General features: G+C 41.6%; 1 protein-coding gene across 1 annotated transcript in view; it reads right to left on the bottom strand.

Annotated features, from left to right (window-relative positions):
* Nucleotides 1-17,275, bottom strand: part of dpr13 (defective proboscis extension response 13) — a 40,700-nt gene extending 23,425 nt beyond the window's left edge. The window contains exon 1 of the mRNA XM_020944882.2: nt 16,390-17,275. Coding sequence (XP_020800541.2) covers nt 16,390-16,600 — 211 coding nt within the window. The 5' untranslated portion in view covers nt 16,601-17,275. The remainder of the gene's footprint in view (nt 1-16,389) is intronic.
* Between the last annotated feature and the right edge of the window lie 7,225 nt (nt 17,276-24,500).

The following is a 24,500-nucleotide window of genomic DNA, read 5'->3' as shown; positions in this document are numbered from 1 at the left end:
AATAATTTATTCCATTTGAGCTGCAACTAAATTTGCGGTGGCAGTTATTTAAGGCACCAACAATTGACACAAATTCGAGGGCCAACTTTTTGGGGGCCATCGAGAGTGCACGGGGACAAATGACCATAAAACATTGGCAGGGCCTGCAACTAGCTAGCTGGCTGGCTGGCTGACTGAAATTGAAAAGTTTTAATTAAATGTATGGCCGAATGCTGAAATTTATCAATTAGACGCTCAGCTCAGCTTCTAAAATGTCCGCTTGAAATTTTTTAAAGTAAACTTGAAGTGGCTGGAGTCTGGCGGAAGTTTGCTTCATTACGAAACTTTTCCCGTCGCTCTCTGTTTTTATGGCAAATATTGTTTGTTGCCACAGTCGTCGTTTGCTGTTGTCGTCGACGGAATGTTTGCATTTGACACTTGGCGGTAATTTGTGTGTAAATGCGTCAACTGGCCCGGTCCCCTGACCTCGAGGATTTCGGTTCGGCTTCTCCAGACTTTCCTGGTTCCAGGATCTAGGAGGCGAAAAGTTTTCCTCCAACGCCACCATTTAATTGAAATTCTGCAAAATGGCCCACGCATGCCTGCTTTGTAGCTTTGTTGCCCTCGCAACTTTGCAACTTGGCTAAAAGTTGTGCCTTTTCGGCCAAAAGCGATTCACTTTGCGACTGTCATAATTTTGATGGGCGCAAGTGTAAAATCAGATAAGTGCGCCACACACTTGCCGCGGACTATTCGCCCATTTATTTTCCAATAAAGCCTCCTTCTCCCTGCTCGGCGGGGGAGTGGCCATCATTAATGTCGCGGATCCCTGCGAGCACCACTAACGCCAACTCTCGTAAAAAGGCATTAAGAGGCAAAAGTAAAGTGCCTATTTAAGTTGAGTCATAAAATTGGCTTTCTATCTGCGTCTTGAAAGCGCTAAGGGAATGGCAGATGCTTTCCCCCAAATAGAATAGAAAAGAAAAGAATGAAATGGGAATAAATGCGAACATTTTGTGGGGGAGACTCAGCATTCTAATTTTATTTATTTTATTTCAATTCGTGTCTAAGTGCCCAACTTGGGGTTTTCCATTCGACACAATATGCTCCTCCTCGGGCTCACCCCGATAAATTTGCCAAGTTTTAAATAGTTGGCAGCCGGGGCAGAAGCCGTAGTAAAATTGTGGCTAATTGCCGAATCTTGTGAGTGAAAAGTTCTTCTTCCGTTGTCAGGGGCCGATGAATCCCTCAAAATATCTGAATATCTATTTTTAGGCGCAACTTTAGCCACCCTTCATGCCTCAATAAATAATGGCTCAAATGGGACGTCATCGTCATCAGCTTTCAAAGGGAACACACACAGGATATGTGTACAGAGGGAAAATATATGGTATATAATTCTCAACAGAAGGATATTTACATTTATGAAACTAAAAAGCAATATTGAAACTAAGGAAATATATTGATTGGAATATATTGTTTAAAGTTCTTTCTGCCTTTTGTACAGATAATAAAATGTGTCCTTTAAAATATTGTTCTTAAAAATCTAGGTATTACTTTAGGTATTTTTAAAGTAAAATTGTATAGATTCCAAAACCGAGTATATTTTCCCTTCTCCTTATTTTCTCAGTGCTTCGGTAAGCCCAAAATGTATTCATAAATTATGGCAGCCAAATAAATAAGGTACAAATCGGGTGTTTTTTTTCTGTATGAGTATCTGCGAAATCCTTGATCCAAAGCCAAGTGAAATCAAATGGAAAGGCGGCAAACGAGGGAGAATTCATATAAAAGAGCATAAGTTAAGTGGGGGAGTGCCTGGGAATGTTTTTGTGCATAATGAAGATTTATACCGAGCAGCACCGACGACGACATTAGGGGGCTTTGCCAAATTGCAAGCACGTGCGAATTAGAATGGGAATGCGGTTAGAGCCTGGCCAAGAGCCCAGCAGAATCCACGGCTGGGTGAGCACTTTGAATAGTCGAACCTTTTGGCCTTGGCCCCCAATAAATGTTTAGTATCTGCCGCCAGCACTTGCGGCTGTGGCACCGGCGACGGGAATGTGGCAAGTACATAAAATTAAATTGTCAACTTCCGTAATGTGGAGGCATAAACAGAAAACCACTCTCTTATCCCGCAGTCTTCGACTGACCCAAGAAGAAGAGTGGCATCAAAGTGAAAATATTATTAAACGAAGAATAAAGCAAAAGGACACAACAGCACAGAGCTCGGCAACCGGAGACAAAGCGGCCGAAGGCGAAGGCGTCCAGGACGAAGGCAACTTTTTTGGCAGTCCACTTATTTCGGGCGACCAGACACACTTGACATTTTCCACAAAGCGACGGCGACTCCGAGTCGAAATATAAACTGCTGCCTGTGCGCCGGATGTGGCAAATTTGGTGGCACTACAAGGGACAGAAAGGCACAAAACAGAACAGAACAGAACAGAACAGAACAGAACGGAACAGGAACGGCACAGGACAACACACAAAACCGAGTGTAATCAAAATCGGAATTGAGCTTAGCTACCCTCTACTCTCTGGCCCCTTGGACGGGGATGTTATGAGCCCATGCTTGGGAGGGGAATGAGATATATGTATAAATAAAAACCATGTAAAGTGTGTCAACGAAATCTCGGGGGATTTTATTCTCAATTTGGCTTGCAAATTATGGAAAAATTGTTTCACTTTCAGAGTGATTTGTGATTGCTGGGGGACACTAAAAGTAAGGCGAAAGGGAAATAGTTTTTATAGGACTTAACCTATTTCTTAAATTAAATAATAGTAGGGAATCCCTTCAAATAACTTACAACTAGTCTCTCTCACTTAGCTTCCAGGATATTCAATTGTGCATTAAGGACACTCGTCAGAGCCCATGCTGTCCTGTAAGCCGAGCATCGTCATCGAGGTAACCGCTTTCCCAACCACCTTCGGCACTTAACTTGACAGCGACGTCACATTTAATGCCCTTGACGTCGTCTATTTAAGTTCAATTTATTTGCGCCCAGGCGGCTAAGCGAATGCCATTGATCGATGCCTGGGAAATGTCCGCTGTCGGCGAAGTGTAAAGCCGCACGAGCGTGTATCCTGCAGGAGGACCTTTTTCTGTCCCCCAGCGCCAGACATCTCGACATCACCCATCCGCCGCGTTGACACTGTCGTTGACTTAGCCGAGATTGGGCAAATCTGGGCGCTGGTCCGTCCGCTGCCTTTTATGTTTGCTCCTTTACATTTTTCGACTCCAAGCCCGAAGCCGATGCCAAAGCCGAATCCGAATGCTTTTTTCTGTGAGCTGTCACATTTGTCCCTTATCCGTTTTATGCCGCTGACATTTCCCACTAAGCCCAAATAGAAAACGGGGGCTTACAGTCCCTGCTGCAAGGATGGATGGATGGAAGGACATAACGGATGTATTGAGTTTAAAATGTATTTGCTTGATTTGCTTGTGGCCATAATGGCATCAAGGTGAGCTCCCAAGGAGCTCCAACTTTGTGGCAATTAAGCAGCCTATCCACCACAGATTGAGTCCTGCGGTTACGGTTTTCCTCGAAGCCAAACCGTTTGAAATGTTTGCTTCAAATACAGACTCCGAGTGGACGTAATTCGAGACCTGAAGTTATAGGACTCAAGTGCATTTGTTGGAAAATTACGCAGGCAGGTTTGCCCATTGCATAATACACGCTCGATTAAATTGTTACTGCTAATGGAAATCTAATAAGAGCCGAGAACATGCAAATCCACAGGGATGCCAGTATGCAAAATTCACAAATAATTCACTGATACATCTGGTTAGCACACACAAAGCATCTTTTTCCTACATAAAATGTACCACTCTCTCTGTGTTTGTGTGTGAATTTCTCAAATAGCAGATGCAGTGGCCGAAAAGTTTACCGCACACACGCTGCGTATACGTAATGTGAGTTTACGGACCATAACCTTAAAGTTTTCGACTGTGAGCGTGTATGTGCTTATATGTACTTTTCAGCTATTATTTAAACAAATTGACTTTAATTCTGCTTCAGACGTCGTGCACTTTGCATGATTTCCGACCATTAAAACCGGTCGTCGACTGACAGGTGCCCTGTAGAATAGAGACTTTCAGTTGAAATCCTGCCAGTCCGTTCGTGTGCCACATAAACTAATTGCAGTTGAGTGCGGAAGTTGCTGCTGCGCAATCATTTCAACTTGAGACGAAACTTCCAGTGGTTGCGCACATGAAATGTTGATGGGAAAACCCATGCTTAAGTTTCATTCAGAAAAGTGCACAGTGGAAAATACTTTGAGGGGGATGAGCCACTTGGATTTTATTTTATTGGTAAACTTTGTATGGGAAATGAGTATCGAAAGGAGTTGTAACACAACAACTACATTTTCTCTTAGGAAGTGGAAAAAGAAAAGTTGTTGAAATTGATGAAATAAGACTGTGGAAATATGGATTTTAAGTGGGTGTAACTAAGCCAAATAAGCTTTAATTTCTATTCGGAAAACTGTTTTGTGTTAGTTTTCGTTAGCCTAACAAATGTGCATATTTAATTAAGTATTTACAGAATTTAAAATTTTTAACCAATTTTTGACAATTTTAACGACATAAACCCTTAAAAAATTTTGTAAATTTTTGAAAAAAATCAATTTTAGCCACAGATAGCTAGATCGATTCAGCTTTTTTTGCTGATCAATAATATATATGGATTATATGGTCGGAAATGACTCATTCATTTAGAATACATAAAAATGTCGATTGTGGGGACTTTAAATCAATATTTATTTATCACATTTTAATTAGGAAAAATACACTTTTTCAATTATTACAACTAAGGCAAAAATGCATTAATTCCAATTCGGAAAGCTGTTCTGTGTTAGTTTTTACAAGGCTAAAAAATAAGCTTATAAACTTTGACAATTTAAAACCTTTAAAATTTTTATAAATTTTTGACAATTTAAACAATTTTAACCCCTTATAAAATTTTAAAAATTTTCAAAAAATATAAATTGTTTCCAAACATAGCTAGAACGATTCAGCTTTTTGTGCTGATCAATAATATATATGATTTATAGGGTCGGAAATGATTCCTTCACTGATTAAGTATTCCTGTAGGTACTAGCAGTGAGCTTTTTTCCTCAAGATCTTTGTTAGTTTTTATACATTTAATATCTAACTACAATTTTCAAATTCAAATTCATAGTGCAACATCTTTGTACCCTTTCCCTCAGTGTATCTCTCGTTGTGTGTTGCAATCTATTGGCAATTGTTCAGCTTGCCACAACAGCACAATCACATGGGGGAAAGGCATTCCGTTTGTTGAGAAAGGAGAAAGTTTGCGAGACCAGCGGCCATTGTGTTGTGTGGCTGCTTTCATTCACTGCACTCGTTCGCTCGGCGGCGACTTATTTAATTTGTTTTGTTGCGGCATCTCGGGTGCACCTGAAAGCGGGCTTTTGCGGCTGCTGCCTGATTGCAGAGACCCCTGATTGAATGCACTTCTGACAGCTTAATTAACAAATCAATGGATTACGGGAATTTATGGGGATTTCACTTCATCGAACCATAAATCTTATGCCAGCATAATGACTTATAATTTATAATCGATGCACATTTATTATGCCTCGTCCTGGGCCTCGCTGTCTCGCATTAATAATGTGAGCCTGGCTAATCAATCAATCGATTTGGGAGCTAATTCTGGCAGAAACGAAAGGGAAAGGGATGCGGCAAATGTCTCTTCTGTCTGGGTGTGTGTGTAGGCCAAGGACAACAGCTGCTGCTGCGATCTGGCGAGGCGGAGCTCTTAACCCACTTGGGCCAGAACTTTTCCACTTTCCTGTTTTGCAGCCACGCCCACAACAGCAACTTCTATGCAAATGCCCGGACTCTGGTCTGTCTGGACTCCGGACTCCGGAATCTCCATAGAACCCCGGGGAGACGGCCGTGATGCAGCTTGGAAAATTGAGAAAATTAATTTCATTTCAAGATTTACTTCTTTGAAATTCTATTTGCGTGGCAGCCCCCCTTAGCCTTTCCCTTTCCCTTTTCTCTTTAACCTCCCTCCACCAACCAACCTCCGGCCATGTACGACAAGATTTCAACAAGAGGCAACAATTTTTTGTTGCTGCTGCCTTGGCCGCGTGGCATAAATTTATGAACGGCAAAACATTTCCACATGCCGCTGCTGCTCCTGCTGCCTGTGACTCTGATTCGGATGCTGCCTGTGCTCCTTTGCTTTCGGCATCCTGGCAAATCTGCGGCAGCAGCAGGAAATATTCAATCTATGCGGCATGTAAGCGCAGAATCTGACTCCGAGCTCATTGTTAAAGCAAAGTCAACTGAATAAATGCAAAGCAGGGCAAATGAGCGGGTTTGTTATACACTTTGGTAAGGGTTGCAAAGATTTTGGTAAGAGGTTGGTGCCAAAGGTTAAATAAATACAAATAGTTCAGAACTAATATATATATTTAATACCTTGCATAACCTTTCAAAGTTTATCTATAAAGAGTTTATACTCTCAAAGGTTCGGGTAAGCCTTTGAGTCTCTAAAGCAAATATAAGACAAAACTATTTATATTTTTACTAAATTTAATCGATTTCTTGTAAAATTTAATGCCTACTGCCAATGGAATTCATATTATTCAGGGTCGTCTTGGGAATCTCTCCCTTGTAGTGTTGCCTTGCATATTCCCAAACACCTTTAAGGTGGCTTACAATCAAATAAGACATGCCTGATATGGACATTCTTTGGTGAATATTTCCAAGAAGTTTGTCTGTTGTAGCTATAACTGTGTTAGGGGATCCCCACTTTCGGTCTGCAAAAACTAGCCCTTCGTCCATATTTTCGGTTGGTATTTCGCTGCTTGGTTACTCTCTCTCTTACACAGTATCTAATGACAGAATTTGTTGTCCCAGTCACAGTCCTTGCTGTCATCATCATACTTGCCCTGCTCCTTGTTGTGTTTTTTGGGGGGAAATGGCAATGGCAACCACTCCCCTGCCACTGTGTGTCCCCCTTCGATGGAACAGTATCATTAGGCAGTCGCTGGCGGCTCTGTGTTAAGCGTTATCATTTGTCCTTGAGCTGGTTGAAGCCAAAGACTGCTGCGTGAGTTTGTGTGCGGAATCGCGTAAATTGTGCCCCAAAGATTAAAGGCAACAATGGCAACCACATCCTAGTCAATACACCCGGTTGCTCGTGCCCCTCGTCCTGCCAGCGTGTATTTCCACACCATCTTGTTGTTTCTTAATTTTTGCTTAGCTGGCAGCCGGCGAAATGTTATCTCCGCCGTTGTATGTTCATAATTCCGGCGTTGCGAGTGAAATTTAAGCAGCCCAGTCATAAATTATACTCGTGGCACCCCGGCAGAGGCACTTTCGCTTCGACTTTCGCCGGAGCACACAAATATTTGCATACTTTTTTGTCCAGGAGGCGGGGCCCACAGCAAGTTTCAATACGTTCCAGTCCATAATCACAGATCTGCGGGACCGCAGCGTGGCGATGCTCGATGTTGCGTCACTGAGCCCTTAGCCCCTGAGCCACTCAGCCACCGAACCACCGAACGCCCACGCACTCTTCGCCAAATGTTCATTGCCAATAATTTCGACGGCAATTTTCATAAATTAGCCTGTCGCTTCTTCTTTGGCTCCATGTCTCCCGCTGATGTCCTTGCCGACTCCCTCCCCCCGAAAAACTGTCAACTACTTGAACTGTAATCCAAATTGTTACGCAACGCCAAACTTAAACATACTTATTTATGCAACTACAGTAGGACGTGCCTTTGAGTAACTTCGAGTTAATTAACTGTCGAAAGAGATTAGGCAGTAAATAAAAGCAGCAAATCTGGTAGGAATTTTAATATACAATTTAAAGTCCCAAAACCAAAACAATTTAAAAAATACTTACGCGTTATAAGTATTGAATTACCCCTGTACAACGTAACCCTTTCCCTGCTCCCCATGTCACTGAATTTACTGAGCTTTAAACTTTAATTTATGTGGAGGACACACGTACTTCAATGTGTGTATATTCTGCGGGGTGGCAAAATCAAGGGTTAAAGCCGCAATGCCAGTGAAAGTGTAAATTATCACGGTAATTAAGTAGGACTCGTACATGGCTAGCACGCCCACACCAACTCTCATTTGGCTTTAGGCCGCCTTTGCGTGGCCCATAAATTTATAATTTAATGGAAAACCCACAAAGACCAACCGCAAACGCAAGACTCTTCCGAAAATCTACGAGCAAAAGTTTAATTTGAATTCGAATTTGGCGAGAAAAATAATTATGCCGTCGAAATGGCACTGAGCGAGGGTGGTTTCAGTGGTTAATGGGGAGATAAATACGCATGTTTAAATATAAATATTGTAAATTAATGAAATCTTCTAAGAAATTTGAATCATTAAATGTAAAACCTGAAGAAACTGTCATAAAAATGCAAGGAAATTTAATTAGAAATGAGTTTGGATTACATTGGGGGCTGCAAATCTTTAATACTCTTCTATTTAGCTCTAGATTAATGTTCTTTGTCTGGTTTCTCGTATTGGAATGTCTCTGGGAATCCATTAAAGTGACCCTCGCGTATCTGACTGACCCCATCTACCGAGCCAAGTCGAGCGGCCTTGACAACTAAACCAGCCGCGAGTGTCCAGCAATTTGTGGCACCCCAACCCCTACAGACCTCGGCTTCCCCTCTGACTGAGGGAGGGGGGATTGGAAAATTAATTACCGCATCATGGCGCGAAAATGGCTGCGCTAGGCTAATGCCTCAAAAGTCATGTCCAACTTTTGTGTGCGCTGGCGTTGTGTGCCAACTAAAAAGTTTCTAATTACGACCGTGAAACGAGCCACCTTTCACCCCACCATTAATTTTTTTTATTCGCCCCGTTGATGTTTAAGTTTTTAATAACATTTGCAGCCGTGTTTCGTGTTCCGAGTTCCGAGTTCCGAGCTCCGAGTTCCGTGTTCGTTCCTGCGTATTTTTCGCATTTCACGGATGTGCCAAGGGAAAAGGACTTAGGAGCATGTTAATACAGTCAGCTGGCAGGATGGAAGCCATGTAAATGGTAATTACACTTAAAGCCATAATCCAGCTTTATGCCTAAGACTCGCGCCTCCTGCTAAGCCCCGGTTCGAAAGCTTACGCCGGAGAATTACGGCCGGAAAAAGACGCCGCCTGTCTCTCTCTTTCTCTCTGTTTTTAAGGCCAACACGCCAACTCGATTTAATTTCGGCAAATTTAAGTTCAGCCAAAGATAAATATTCATATGGGTTAATTATATAAATTGTCCAATAATACTACACAACGAGAAAGTTTTCCGCGGAACTTTCTGACACTTCTTTGGGAATGTGGGAATGGGGGGTTGGGTGGTTGGGTGGTTGGGGTTGGGAAATTCGCAGAAGGAGAACTCCAATGGAACTTTCAAGTCTGATTATCCGCATACAAAGCAGTTCGCTGACTGTTCGGTAATCAGCTGAGAGACTTAGCTGCACTGAAACAATTTCCCATATGCCAGATGCCGGGGAATCTCGGTGTAACTTTGGGGCACCATGGCGGATACTTAATCTCGATGGCTGCCGCGGCTCTTACGCATTTGTTTCAAAATGGCAGCTGGAAAGGAGCGACGCCATTTTCCACTGGCTTTGGCGTCAATGCGCTCGCTGGCATTTAAAAGGCAGACAGTTTGCTCTAGTTGCCTCGTCGCGCAATTACTTAGAAATATATATATACACCCTATATATATCTGTATCTCAATGTATGCTTGCATATTTCTGCCAAAAGTTACAACTTTCTTGGCCAAAAAAGAAAAATGAAGCATAGAAGGGAGCGAAGCAGACGCGCGAAGAAAGTTTTCACTTGAAATTCAAGCAATTGCTTTTGAAAAGTTTCAATTTCTGGCAGTGTGTGTCGGTTGTGTGTGGCTGTGTGTGTGCAAGTTGTTAGGCAAATTCTCTTTATCCTCCACGCGCCAGACCAAAAACAGAAAACTGGAAACTGAAAACTGAAAGCTGAATGCGGGAAAACGCAGAAACGGAAAACGGAACAGAATGGCACTGAAGTGAGCGGGAAAGAAATAAACGAAATAAAGTCAAAAACCCGAGCTCAGAGTCTGAGCTGAGCGCAGAGCGTTCGTTGAGCGAAAAAAGTTTGGTTAATGAAATTGTGTCAGCGGGTTTCGAAAGGCATCAAGAGTGACATAAAACACAAAACGAAATCAAGCGCGCACTTGAGCCAAATTAATTGTTGCAACAACAGTTTCTCAGTCCTTAAAAATAAATGCAGAGAGAGAAAGCAGGGGAATTTTAGAGGAATTTAAAGTGGTTTTCTTCTCCAAGAAGTCAGAAGAGTTTTCATTTGGAAAATGTTTAAAAATTATAAATGTTTATAGGTACATTAAGACACGAAAATATAGCCCCAAAAAATCAATAATCCTTAGCTACAGCGTATATCCTTTTCCCTCTGTGTTTTTCCTCCTTCTTGCTTGTCCCAACTTTAACCTTTTTCTCAAGTCCCAAAAACGAGTCCAAGTTGTAATTAAGCCCAACGAAGGGCGGCAAGTCACTCACTCAGTTAGCGGGGCACTTGTCGCGCTTTTTTTTCCTGCCTTTTGGCCATTGGACAAAACAGCTCGTTAGCCAAAAGGAAACCCCTTTCAGATCATAATCAGTCTCTAGCGCTCTCGATACGGGATGATGGGTCAAAGTTTGTGGCAAGCAAAAAAAGCCAAGAAGACAAAGGTAAATCACAAAACCATTTGCATCCACTGTCAGCCACGAAAGGTACAGGTAATGCCGGTAAGTTGACTCTGGTCTGTCTTTAATAGCCAGCCATGACGCGGCGGATCCTGTGCCGCGGTTCAAGAAAATTGCCGGCTGTCGAAAGGAAAAAATATAGCAGAGACGAGGTGAAAAGTTGCAAATTGGAAAAGCAGGAAGAGGCTGCCAAGAGCAGGGAGATCAGGTCTCAAACCTCACTGGCAGGCGGGACGGCTAAGTGCAGCTAAAAAGTGTCTGCAGTTTGGGTTTAGCCTAAATGTGTCACACGGAGAATAATTTTTCCTACATTTTATAAATATTTCTTGGGTAAAAATTCTTAAGATTTAAAGAACATAAATATTGATTCTTTTCACAAAAACTATAACATTCCTCCCTGGTAACTTAAGCTGAGGACCTTAAATATTATCACCTTAATGTAATCATAAATAAGAAATCCAAAGCGAAGGTCAGAAAATAAAGTATGAAATACGAATAAATGTATTTCACATTTTGGGCCAAGCTTTATGTGCATTTCCAAAAGAAGGTCAAAGTTAAAGCCCTAAAATTTCTATACATACAGTCAAAAGAAATATTTATAAACGAACTTATGAAATTGAAATCAATGTAAAGAGATAAATATTATTTAGGCAAGGAAATAGGGAATTGAAAAATACAAGCTTAAAGCACTATTTAATAAAAATACTTGTTTAATTGATTATATATTTAATTTATCAAAATATACTGTGAATAACAACATATACTTCTTTATTTAATTTTCCCAGAAGTTATTTCTTAACCTTTTTTCCTTTAAAAATATCGAAGAAAATTTCATAGATTTCCTTTCAAAGACCCTAACTGAATTCCCTCTTCAACTACACCGATTTTTGTCTCAGTGAAGCGGCACACATGTCCATGTCTTCGCATTTGCCATTGCCAAAAGGCGGCGCCTCCTCTGAATTATGTAGAATTTACGTGCTTTCAGCGCTTAAAGTGCAGCCATGTGCCCGAGTGTGTGTATCCTTTATGTGAGATGGTGGTGTGTGTGCCAGTGTGAGTGTGTGGAAGGGACCATTAGTTTTTGTGCTGATTATTATGGCTGCCGCAGCTCGGATGGCACGAAAGGATACAGGCCTGCAGTTACAGGATCAGGTCAGGGAATGGAAGGACGCCCACGTGGCGTTGCATTTGTAACAGGTGAGCTTTATGGCTCTGTTACCGTTGCATTCAACTTGGGCTGGGCGGGAGTGTGTGCCCCAGCATGTTTCGTATTAAATTATGCTTGCCAACGCGCTTTCAATGCCTGCCACCTTGCCCCCATGTGTTGTGCCTGCCGTGTGTGTAGGCCTTGACCCGGGCTCAGTTTGCACATGGAGGATCCTGTTCACGACGTCTGATTGCCCCGCTCCGATTCGCTTTCTTTCCCCACCTTGTGCAGCGTCTGGTTTATTCAAAATTATGATGCATGGGTAAACGATTTCCAGGCTTGCTCCTTGGGCTCCCTTTGGCTCCTCTTGGCTCCTTTGCACCTGTGCTCGTCAATCATCGCGCGTCATTAACAAATGCATCCTTTATCCCTCTGAGCCTGTCTGTGTGCTTGGAAAGCGGCTTTCACTTTGTCACCTGCCATTGTGAATCGATTATCTTATTCCCCTCACAAAATCCGGCTCAAATTACAAAGAAGAGTTTGTTTATCCAAAAAGAAATGGGTAAACTAAAGGGAGTTACTTTTTCTTGGAAATGAAATGAATTAGAAACTAGATAATAGAGATTACATATATTAGTTTAATAAGGAAACTAATTAATGTCTAAGAACTTGCTGTGTTTAATTAAGCAATAAGTAATATCAAAAGGAGTTTATGTGTATAGTGCTTAAACAATTCCTGGAAAATATACTTCAGTTAACACGTGCGTGACTTGTTCAAAGTGAGATACCTCCATATATGTGTATATGATGGGCTTTCACATCCGGTTCGGGAAGCAGTCAACTATTAATTTATTCGACTAATTTGGTAGTGGGTTTGTCCCTTCTCTCCGCTCTCCTCTCTCCTCTCTACCATTTTGGGTTACAAAAAAAAGGAAAAGGTCTGATATCGGGTCTGTGGCAATTAACCAACGCAGCGAAGAAAAAAATACAAAACAGAACAGAGGCTGGCGCTCCTGCGATAGTTAGCCCAATTAACCCGCTTCGGCCGCAAGTGGCCCACTTATCCCGGGGCCAGGCATCAATGGTTTTAACTTTTTTGCCCGACTTTCACAGCAATTTCACAATTTCGAGCACACACACACACGAACACACAGTAAGAGAGCCACCCAGGACCTGTTCGTGGGTGTGGGCCATGAAATTGTCATGCTCTAGTAACTGTCCTAACTGAACTGAACTGGGGAAACTCTTGGAAAAGCTGGGAGCGAGCCACTGCAGCCGTCAATATGCGACTGATTTTCATGCATTTTCAGCCACGTGGTTTTCACAAACACAATGCGGCGTCAGCTGGGAAAAACTGGAAAACTAGGAGGGGCCAGTTTAAATGGGAAACCAAGCCGAAAACTTTTGATTCGATCTGTCTAATGGGAGAGGAGGTGCAAAGTTTGAGGGAAATTAAAAATGCAGTTTAAAGAGATGGAAAGGCACTTCAATTTAAGCCAGAGGATTAGGAAAGCCAAACTATTTCATCTCGTGAAATATGAAAAACCAGAGTACATCCTTTTAAATTATAGGATTAAATGATTTAAAACTTGTCGTTATCTGTTGTTACATTTGAGCACTTAAGGAAAATAAATTTAACAAAATAAATCTGCCAGAGAAACTAAGAAATAAATAAAGGAACTATAATATTGATAGATTCTGCTAAAATAGAAAGAACAAATGCTTCACTAATCAATTTTCATTTTTATTTATTTAGAGATTAACGAATATTAAGAGGAAATGAATCATTTTCAACATGAACAAGAATAAAATTAACAAGAAATTGAGAAATTTAAATTTTTTTTCAATGGAACATTTTTGAAAAAAATTATTTTCTGCCGGAGATAACTAGAAAGATTCGTCTGCTCGTGCAGATTAAGAATATATATGATTTTTACTGTCGGAAATTACTTTTTCACAGCTTTTCATGCTTCTGACTGAATATATAATAATAAATGAAAATGCTCTCCAAATGAATATATTTTATTTTCTTAAACAACAACCACTCTGTATAAAGTCGAAAAAATACGTTGTTTATTCGTTTAAAGACCAACGTTAAATATAGATGACATAAAAAATGTTTGTTTAACAGCATGCATAATTGAATAAGTGAATATTTGCATATTTCTCTCGTTTATTTATAAGGCAACATTCGATCGTGTCTCGAACTCAAACTCCTTTTTGACAGCCCTCAAAACGCTTGCCAGCACTGCGGAGATTTTAGCAAAATACCTACGAGTGTATATATGTATGTATATATATCTTTTTTGGTTACATTATGCAAATATCTGGGATCCATTGAGCCGCGGATTTGGGTGCAGCTAGCGATGCTGTTTGTGCAACGACCCGCTGGCCTTCAAAATCCCCCGAACCGGGGACTAGACATGCACCGCGGGCATATAAATATTGATTTATACTATAGGAATATGCATTTATATATCTATGTGGAACGTGCATGCGGCTGGCTAAATATTAATGCGCTCTAAATAAAAAAAAACACAAGTGTGACAGGAGGAGGAGGAGGAGGAGCATGAGGCGAAGGGCGCAACTGAATTGTTTTTTCCATTTTCTGCCCTAAGCTCCCTTTCTGCCTGTTTATTTCTATTTTCAGGCTCATATTTAGTGTTCTTTTTTTTGGGATTTCGTATTTCGTATTTCGTTTTGGTGTTTGTGCATTTTTCATTACAGCATTGACAGTGACAGCGACTGTAGCTGGAGTGTGTGCCGTGCCCCAAAAGGCATGTGTCCGTGTGTGGCATGCAACAATGGCTGCGCTAGATAGTCGCCAGTGTGCAGTGTGTGTGTGCCCTGCCCCTGAGGCAAAGACGTGGCACTGTTTTTTCTTTCTTTTTTATATTGTGACGATTTTACAAACACCCCTTCGACGTTGCCCCTCGGGGGCACGCACAAATGTGGCACAGCCACTGGCTGTGTTCTAGTTTTCCATATTGCTGTCCTTTGCTCTGTTGTCCCGCACACACTAGAAACAAATACTTTCGGGATGAAGAATGTACTATCCAAAGTCAAGAGCATTTACTATGGACTTGAGATGTATTTATTAAGACTGGAAAAATGTTATTGTAGAAAGCCTTTGGCCTTTTAGGGAAGCTGAATATATTTATTAAGACTAATAATGTCTAAATTCTTGTAGGGAGATGGGAAATATTTAGAAAGGTTTCACTTGATGATTGAACTATCTAAAAACTAATTTACTTGTTTGACTTAAAGATATTAAATTATTTTTTAGAGCAAGAATTACTTACAAAATTAAGTCTATATTTTGTTATTAAAAACTACTTGAGGGAATACTGAATTTAAAAGAAACTCTAAAATTTCTTATACAAAGCAAGATACGTTGAACCCTTTGGTTCGAATGTGCGATCGATCATAACTTAGCCAAAAATGCATTAATTGAAGTTCGGACATTTTAGTTATTTTTTATTAGATTAACAAAACTGCATACTCAATTTAAAATTTTTAAAGATTAAAAATTTGTCGAATTTTTTATAATTTTTATGATGTTACCCCTTAAAAAATTTTCAAAATGGTAAAAAATTTAAAATGGCTCAATGGATTCGCTTTTTCATTCTGATCAAGAATGTATATGATTTATAGGGTCGGAAATGACTTCTTCCCAGCGAAACAAGCTTCTAACTGAAAAATTACTTGTTTAAAAACAAAGATCTTTGAATTTATTTTCAACAAGGAATCAAAGTCCCAATTGTTTTCAATAAACCCATCTTAGGCCTACTTATTTCCCCCAGTGCAGCCTATATCCGCCGTTCGATGGGTTTATTCGCATTTCTACTCAGTATTTGCCGCCATGGTTCGGCCAACCGACAACATTCCCTCTCTGTCTGTCCCTGTTCCCTTCTCTGTCTTATTGCCAGGCAATTTCTGGCTTTGTTGATTGCTTGACAAATTGCCAGCCAGAAAGCCGATGGAAGATGGAAGATGGGAAAGCGGGAAAGCGGGGAAATAGTCGGGGCAAATAGCAACAGCAGCAGACTGGAGAGTTGTAGACAAGTGTTCTTGTTGTTCCTGGGGGGGAGGGGGAAGGCAGCTCTCGTTGTTGCCTTTATTGCTGTTGTTGCGGTGTCAGGCATTGACAGGTGATGCACAGGTGATTTCCGCGCTCATCGCCTGACCTGTCACTGCACTCGACGGCGCCAATGGAATGTAACAAATTAACGATTTCTCTCGATATCACGATTTCTCGATCTCTCCTTTGTGACGGCATTTAATTTGATATTTGTGAAAAATAAGCGGCGAATGCCTTTTCACAATATTTCATGCATTACGAAGACCTAATTAAATTATCCTTGTTTCGGTGAACAGGCAATATGCGCCGCAAATTGCCATGAATATCAAATGGAAACAAGTGTATAATATATATATAAATTATATGCACCATTATTTTTTGGGTGTTTCTGATTGTGTGTGTGTGTTTCGTTTTTAGTCAAAAGTCAGTGATGTTTGTGCGCGTGTGATATTTACCGCAAATGCCGCATGCCGCAATGTATGCTATAATAAAAATAAGTGCCGCGGGTTTTTGCAGCCCGTCAAGGACACGGCCGTGCTTGATGCGATATAATCCACTTGATGCCGGCATTTTATTGTTGCTGTTGTTGTTCCAATAGTTGTAATTGTTGACGTTGATATTTTGCTCGTTTTCCCCCTTTTTCGGCGGCTGCCAATTGTTTTGCATTTGTAAATCAATTTATCAGACGCTTTAATTTCATTTCATTTGTCACTGCACTGGCAATTCAATTCAATTTGTTTGTGACATTGCCGTAATTAAAACGTTTTGTTTTCGTTTGTTTCTTTTCTAATTTTATTTTTTTGTGAAGCTCTATGTATATTTTTTTTGTGTTTGTTTTTCTTAATTAAATGCAATTTCTGCGTTGATTTATGCACGTTTTAAGCGACATTCCCAATTAACTTTGTCTGTTTTTTGTTGCCCGATTTTTAATTGTTTTCGCTTTGTAACTTTTTTTGATTCATTTGGTAATCCATTTAGCCACATTTAACTGTCACAATTTTGGCGTGAAGAAGCACAAGCCTGCCATATGTCATCGTTTCAACCGAGAACCACGCTGCGTATACTTAATATATCGCGCATTCGACCCGTTGACCGCGTATAAACTGGACCGAACGGAACCCGTTACCGCTGCGGCCAACGCTTAACTAAATGACTGAGCTGAGCAGCTGCCGCCTCTTCGTCGTTGTCGTCGTCATCAACGTTGTTGTTTTGCCTGCGCTGGCACACACTGGCTGCTGCTGCTGCTTTTCCTGCTTTTCCGCTTTTCCAGCTGGCGCCTCAGCCGCCTGTCTGTTTACTTTACGCTTTCGCACGCGACTGACACGAGGATCCCAAGGAAAAGCCAGCAGCAGCAGCAGCAGCCGTATCCGTGGCAAAGTCTGCACAACCTTCGTTTCGTTTTTCTCTCTCTCATTTTCCGCTTAGGGGAAACTCAAAGAGCAGGAGCTCTTCACTCTCTCTCTTTCGGTGTGTGATTTTTATAGCATCTCCGGTTCGTGTGAAATGTTTGCTTAATTGGTCCTTGCGGAGGGAAGAGCAGAGTCCCTTTCTGCTTGTTTGTTATTCTTTGACGAATCGAATCAAAGGGGGGACTTTACAGGGAAAGCGATATGAAGAAAACTTGTTAAATGTTTTAGTTATATGTGCAATTAAATGTTATCGAAACAAATTACTAGCTGTCATTGGAATAAACAGAAGGAATTTTTAACTAAAGTGAGTTTGTAAGCATAACTAACTCTAACTATATAGTAAATAATAATGGGTCTTCGTTGACATTGGAAGTATTTAAAGGAATATGTATTAATATGTGTATTACAAAAATAAATCATTTCAAGTTACTTTTAAAAAGGTTTTTTTATGGATGTGAGCTTTTAAATTAACATAATGTTTAGTTCACTTTGCTTCCTCCTTGAGATTTTATAAATATTAACAAAATATATTAATATAAAATATACAAATTAATAAGAATTATTTACTTTATTTTCAAAGAGTTGTTAAAATTTTTACTGATTTCAGTTTACAGATTTTTGCAATCTTTTATTTATCTATTGTTTTTATCTACTAATTTTATATTTTTGTATTTCATTTTTAAACAAACATCTATTAATAATTCTATTAAAACTATGTCTAATATTCGAAATTCTCCTGCGAACAGCTGTTGGGGACTTTTATAGCAAACATTTATTTCCGGCTGACTCTCTCTCTCCCCCATGCTCTCTTCCGCTCTCTCTTCCTTCACATTCGTGCGCATAGTTCGGCTCTCTGAAATTTCTCTTCCGCTCTCTCTTTGTGCAGCCATCATCAGCCGAGTGCCGAAGTCACTTCGCCGTGGCCATCGCCATCGCCTTCGTCACGCATCTCGTTGCGCCTCGCTGCGCTTCGTGGGCAAACAAAGCGCCAGCAAACCGCTTCAATTTGGGTTATTGTGCTGAAATTAGTTGCAACCGGGTTTCGGGCTGGACCTCAGCTGGGGCCAACTTTCCTTTTTGGCCAGCTCACGCACCGCTTTTGGCCAGCTCAGACTGCTCTGCATACTTTTGGGAGAAAATCCAAGCCAAAGACGGCTAACACGGTTCAGACCTTGTCCAGCACTGAAAGCATTTTCGCGTAGGTTGTCTTATCTGCACGGTTCCGAATTCTGCATGACTTCATCGGTTGGGAAGGGAAATTATCGGGATAATGGTTTCAGTTTTAAGAGGGTTCTTTAAGTATAAATGGATAAATTAATCAAATAAAATGTTAAGCATTAAAATAAACTTTATACTTGTCCATTTAAGTAGTTAAAAGTTCATTTTATGGTTAAGAAAGATAGCCGATTATCCAGATTTGTTGTGCTTTTCCCTTTCTCTTTCAAAGCTAACCACTGGAAAATAATAACCATATATCTGACAATGAAAACCTGACCATCAAGCATCTAGGAATGTATGTTAATTCCCTTGCCCAGCAAAAGGTCCTGTGATATCTGGCACACTGACCCACTCAATCTCACTTTCAGCTTCAGTTTCAGTTTCAGTTTCTTTCCTTTTCCCTTTCGCTACCCCGGAATCTGTATAAATTGCCGGCAATTCCTGTTTTGCCGGGACATATAAAAAGTTACACTTGCTCCATCTCAAACCCAAACCCAAACTAAACTGAGACCCTTACTTTCGCCTTCGTTCTATGTACCCGCAGCCGCAGATTGCTGCAGCTTTCATTATCTAAAAACAAGAAAATCACAGACAATCAGTTAGCGCTGCTCAAGCAAATAAACTCGTCAGGACCCAGGCACGGCAAGCACACACACATAGGAAAAAAAGAAAGTGAAAGGAGACTCTGAAGGGCAGAAGAAAAGCCCGAGAGGAAGGAGCCCAGACAGGCAAGAAGTTTTCCAGCTCGTGTGCTCTTTTTTTGTTGTTGCTGGCTGTCCCTCTCTGTCTCTAAGCAAACTCGGGGAAAAAGTTTGCCCAGAGTTTTGGCCGTTTGCCGCTTGCCGCTTGCCGGCTCCAGTTTGCAGTCAATGGTGCGTCATTATTTTCATTTATTGGCACAATCAGTCAACGTTTTATTTCCGGAATGTAATTAGGTAAACTGCCATAGACAAAGAGACAGACACACATACGAGCCGGAAATACGCTGACAGATGCAGATGGGAAAGGGAGAGGGGAAAAGCGAGTGTCCTTTATGGCACAGTAATGCGAGAAGTTCACTCCGCCACAGGGGGGGACAGTCTGCAGGAAGCTTTGTGCCATCAGGACTCCACAGGATGTGCATTGTCTCTCCTTAAGGGGATGCCTTTTTACATTGCCTAACCATATTTATTTTATTTAACTTAAATAAATAAGGAAATTAGTCATTTCTTTTTTTAAATGAAAGGTCCTATTGCAATTATTTTAGCTTCTAATATAATTTAATTAAAGATAGTGACTAATAGTGAGTATATCCTTTATTTAAACTCACAATTATTTACGTACGTATTTATGCCGAAGTGCCGGAAAATAGTAAAGGGAAAATTACTCATACGCTTGGCGGCGAGTGTTGATGGAAAACAAAGATCTGCTGCTGGAAAATTGAAAACAAATGGGCAGGACCTAAAGGATATAGACAACACAAGCGAGACTGCTCAACAAGGGAAACATCTCAAACCAAATGGAAGTGGAAGTGGATGTGGGAGTGGGAGTGGAAGTGAAAAACAAGCTGCATCAGCCAGCGAAAATTTCAAAAATGCTGCCACCTTCGGATGAAGCGTCAGGCTCCAGCATCAGCAGGTAGCCAGCCAGCTCCAAGCTGAAAATGGAAAAGTTTTTCCACGCCGAGATGAATTGCTCGCGCACAATGCCCAAGTAAAGGCTGGCAGGCAGCCGGGGTAAGGTTGCGTCAGGAAAAACCCCCCGGAAAACCCAAAGCCAACAGCTGGCAGTGAGTGAAGCGAAGCGTTCAAGATAGAATTTGAGCGCAGTAAATTTTTCAATCGACTCGCTAATAAAGGCAATAAATATTCGATTCGCTTTCGTTTGCCTCCGTTTCGATTCGATTCGTTTCGTTTCATCTTGCCTCGATTGAAGTATTTGCTTTCTGCTTTCGCCTGGATACTCTCCTGTATAGTTTTTTGTATTATGTTTGGTAATCTTCGGTTTCCCGCCACCAATGACCAGCCATCCAGGCAGCTTTTCTTATCGGACGGCAATTGTCCTCGCTTATTTTCAATTTTCCCCCTCGTCCTTTGTTTTCCTCCAGCTTGTTGGTTTTTTCCCCCCCGACTCCTTGTTAGACACTGCGACAGCGAAAATTTCATTTCGTTTCACTGCATTTCACGTTAAATTGAATTTAACGTGCTGGCATTTTTCACTGCTACCTTGCCAGAGCATTATTCCCGAAAACATAGCTCACAATTTCCACTGTTTCCAGCGTTGTTTTCCATCCCATTTTCGCATTTCCCAGCAGCAGCAGCGGCAGCGGCAGCGGCAGCCATTGCAGTGCATTGTTCCCTGTCCGTTGTTCGCAGTAAATAAAAGCCGAGGCAACAAAGCAGAAATGAAGAAATTCCCCAAAATGGAAATGTGTCACACAATGTCCGGGTCTCGGACTTGGGACTCGGACCTCGAACCTCGAACCTCGAACCTCAGACTACTTTCTCTCTGGCTCCGTGCGGAGTTATTCTGGAGCCACAAAAGCGGGAATCAAGAGCATCATCGTCATCGCCATCATTGGCTGGACCAAATCGCTGACTCAACTCGGGATAGTCAATAGTTTTACAGCCTCCAGAAGGGCGAGGCTCATTTTCATTTTTCAACCATTTTCCGGGAGGGCCTGCCACTTAAGCAAATTGAATATGGAAATTGATTTTTATTGTAACTCGAATCCCTAGTCGCTGCCAGATTAGATTATCCGCCACCAGTTGGCATCTCACCATCGATTTCCCCTGGAATTTCGCTGGGGGCCGGCGAACTTTGGCCAAAGTTTATTGAAATATTTAGCGGGAACTTAAGTAATAAGTTGCCGAATCAGTACGCAAAAGATTAAAGTCCAATAAATTGCGCGGAGGGGGATGGGAGAAAAACTCTTTCACCACGGCCGAAAATTGGGTTTTCATTTGGGAAATTACTGGACAAAGTTTCCTGCCCCCCGTTCGCCAGATAGTAATGGACTTTTAAGCTCTTTGAGCCGCAAATTAAAGGGCCCTCAAGTGCTTCACTCCCAGCTGCAGTAGTCACCTTCAGATGTGGCAACAAAGGACCTTCTCCCGGCCAGTCATAAATGTTGCCTTGCATTGATTGTTTCTGCAAAAATTCAGCCAGCTCTCAGAAAAATGGCTTCCCTCCCTGCCTCCCTCCTGCATTCGACGTGTCCTTAATTATTTTTTGTGACGAAACAAGCTGCCAAGCGGCCAATTATCCGCCATAATACTGCGATTTAATTTAAAAACCTGTCACAGAAGAATGAAATGCTGATGTGTGTGTTTCAGAGCCTTTCCGGCTGACAAAAACGAAAAATGGTGAACGAAAAGGCTTTGTCCCCGGCCATATCTTGTTAATTATGCCCAAGGCTGTAGATTAACTGCGGGGGGATGGGGATCGGGGACGGAATATATGTATCTCCTGACAATGACACCTTTTGGCCGTCCGAAACGCGGCAATTTACGACTTAATCTGGCCAGTAGCATCTTTTGTCTTCTGTCCCCAACGAGTGCCTCTTGGGCCAAAGCTTACGGACCGGCTTATATCCGCTTAAGCCATTTCATTACGGCCATCTAGCGAGCGAGACAAAGGCACAACTAGCTTAGTTTGTTGGCCAACTGGCCGCTTTGTTTGGCTGGAAACAATGCAATTAGCCAATGCAGCCTAGATTCCTCGTGTATCTTGCATTTATGGCCTAGAGAGAAACTATTCGAACCATCGCCCACTTATGGTTAATTAACTTTTGTGGCAGAAAACAAAGGTGAGATTCCATCAACTGCATGTCATGTTCGCCTCACTATTCCTTCAAAGTGTAAACACCACTTTAAGGCTGAAACCGAAGCAGTCATCCGGCAATCCATCTGCCAAGTGACGGCTCCTTTCATTGTTGCCAGAATTTCGCACAAATTCCCTCACCCGTTATGGCCACAAATATATGGCAGCCGTTGAGAGGTTCCTTTCTCGGAGGCTAAAACGAAAAGTTAAAGCTCATTTATCATATTCTGCTGATTGATATTTCACAATTAATAATTGCCCCGACGTTCGGCTCCGGTTACGGCTTGATTGGCATAATGTGGGAAATTCACTGGCTCTTAAATATTCCAGCTGGCAAACTTTTCCTTCTCCATGGCGCAGCTCCTCAAACTATTTTTATTTGCCATACAAAAAAAGTTTGAGTGATGTGTGGTTTCAGTTGCAGAATGAAGTGAATTTAAGTATGGATTTTCCATAATTGAAAATAATTTATTGTTATGTTTTGCAGTTGTTATAAATATTATTTTGCATTTAAAGAAGTTTTAAACATTATTGCCTAAAAAGTATTCAACTCAAACTATAAGTAATTACTTGACATGATTGTTTTATCTTCTCTTTTGTGGTAATTAAATTCTCTGGGTTAATAAAAAACTTCTTTTAATGAAATTCTTCTCAGCTACATATCATAATAAATGAAAACTATTCTGCCGCTCCATTTCCGAGGATTTTCCCCCCCGACTCTCAAGGTGCAAAATACGGCAACTTACCACTTAATCCTGGCTTAAGTAGCCTTCCCCCACCGCTGACCAAATGAAATCCCGCCCAGAAATCCGATGTAAAAGGGGCAAAAATCGAAAGCGCCGCCTTTTGTCTTTTGTTTGCTGATTGCATTACGTCCTCGGGGGCTTTCGGTAGATCTCTTTCTCTCAGTCTCTTTCTGTGTGTGTGGGTGGGTGTATATGGGGCAAAAGTTTTAAATTAAAAGTCCAACGGCAGCTTATGGAACAGTTTATATCCGCTTAAGCCCAAGGAAACCATACGGAGACGGGAGTATGCACTTCAGGATGGGAATGGAGGCGTAAAAATATCCCCCTTGGGCTGGAAATGCCCTCCGATTGGTCAGCGGTTCAGTGATTATCGGTCTTGAGATATAGGAAATCTAATCATTAACCCTGTCTTTTTTTTGCGCGAATGAAATTCGTGAGAATTTCTAGTGACGTTAAAGAGATTTCCTAAGAATTTCAAAGGTTTTTTATTCGCTTGATGATAAGGCAACAAAGAAAAAAGTACATTCTAAGCGAGTTTCGTATTTATTATCTGAACATAAGTGGCTTATTACCTTTAAGATCTTTCAAATTAAGAATGGGGTTTGATTTTAGCCAGCGACTAATTGATTCCCCTTGAAACGAACTGATTTCCTGAGAATTTTGGCAGTACCTACGATTTAATGTACACTTTTTGCTGTTTGATTTCGCTTGCTCTTTTCGGGACTTTTAAATGAGCTCCACACACACTTACACCTACGCACAACATTTGGAAGGGACTCCGGCGGACTCCGGGGAGATGGAAATGGAAATGGAAAATGGAAAGTAAACTGTCGGCACATGTGTGTTTATATTGCTAATAACTTGACGTCTGCCTTTGTATTTGTCTTTGCCGGAACGAAATTAAATTCCTCGTGTCAGCCAAGGGAACATTTAACCTCCAGTGGTTGTGCTGGGGCATCCGGGGATCGGATGCGGGGTATCATATAGAAGGTATCGGGGGTTTTTTGGGGCTCTGGCGGGGAATCAGCAGCCCGTCCATGGGCTGTCACAATCAGACTCAAAAGAGCCCCGGGGCCCGGAATGTATGCCGGCCCTGTGGTGGGGACTGGGGGAAGCACCACGCACCACCACCACCACCACCACCACTCGCAACATAAACTAAAATAGAACTTTTGATGTCAGGCGACAGTCAGCAGCAACAGTTTGCTGACCACCGATGCGGGGAGAGGGGTGAGGGGAGCGGGATCCGGGATGCGGCTGTAAATGTGGATGGAGAGCCCTAATTAGTTTTTATTAGGATGCACATGTTCCTGCCATCCACCCGCTGGTCAGGTGGCTTTTCCGGACTCCCACTTGTACTTTTTAGGATTTACACTGAGCAAAGACAAGTAC

This window comes from Drosophila serrata, unplaced genomic scaffold (assembly GCF_035046125.1).
Source record: "Drosophila serrata isolate PLE 108 unplaced genomic scaffold, ASM3504612v1 contig_334, whole genome shotgun sequence".
Lineage (NCBI taxonomy): Eukaryota > Metazoa > Arthropoda > Insecta > Diptera > Drosophilidae > Drosophila > Drosophila serrata.
This window is presented reverse-complemented; position numbering and strand designations above follow the sequence as displayed.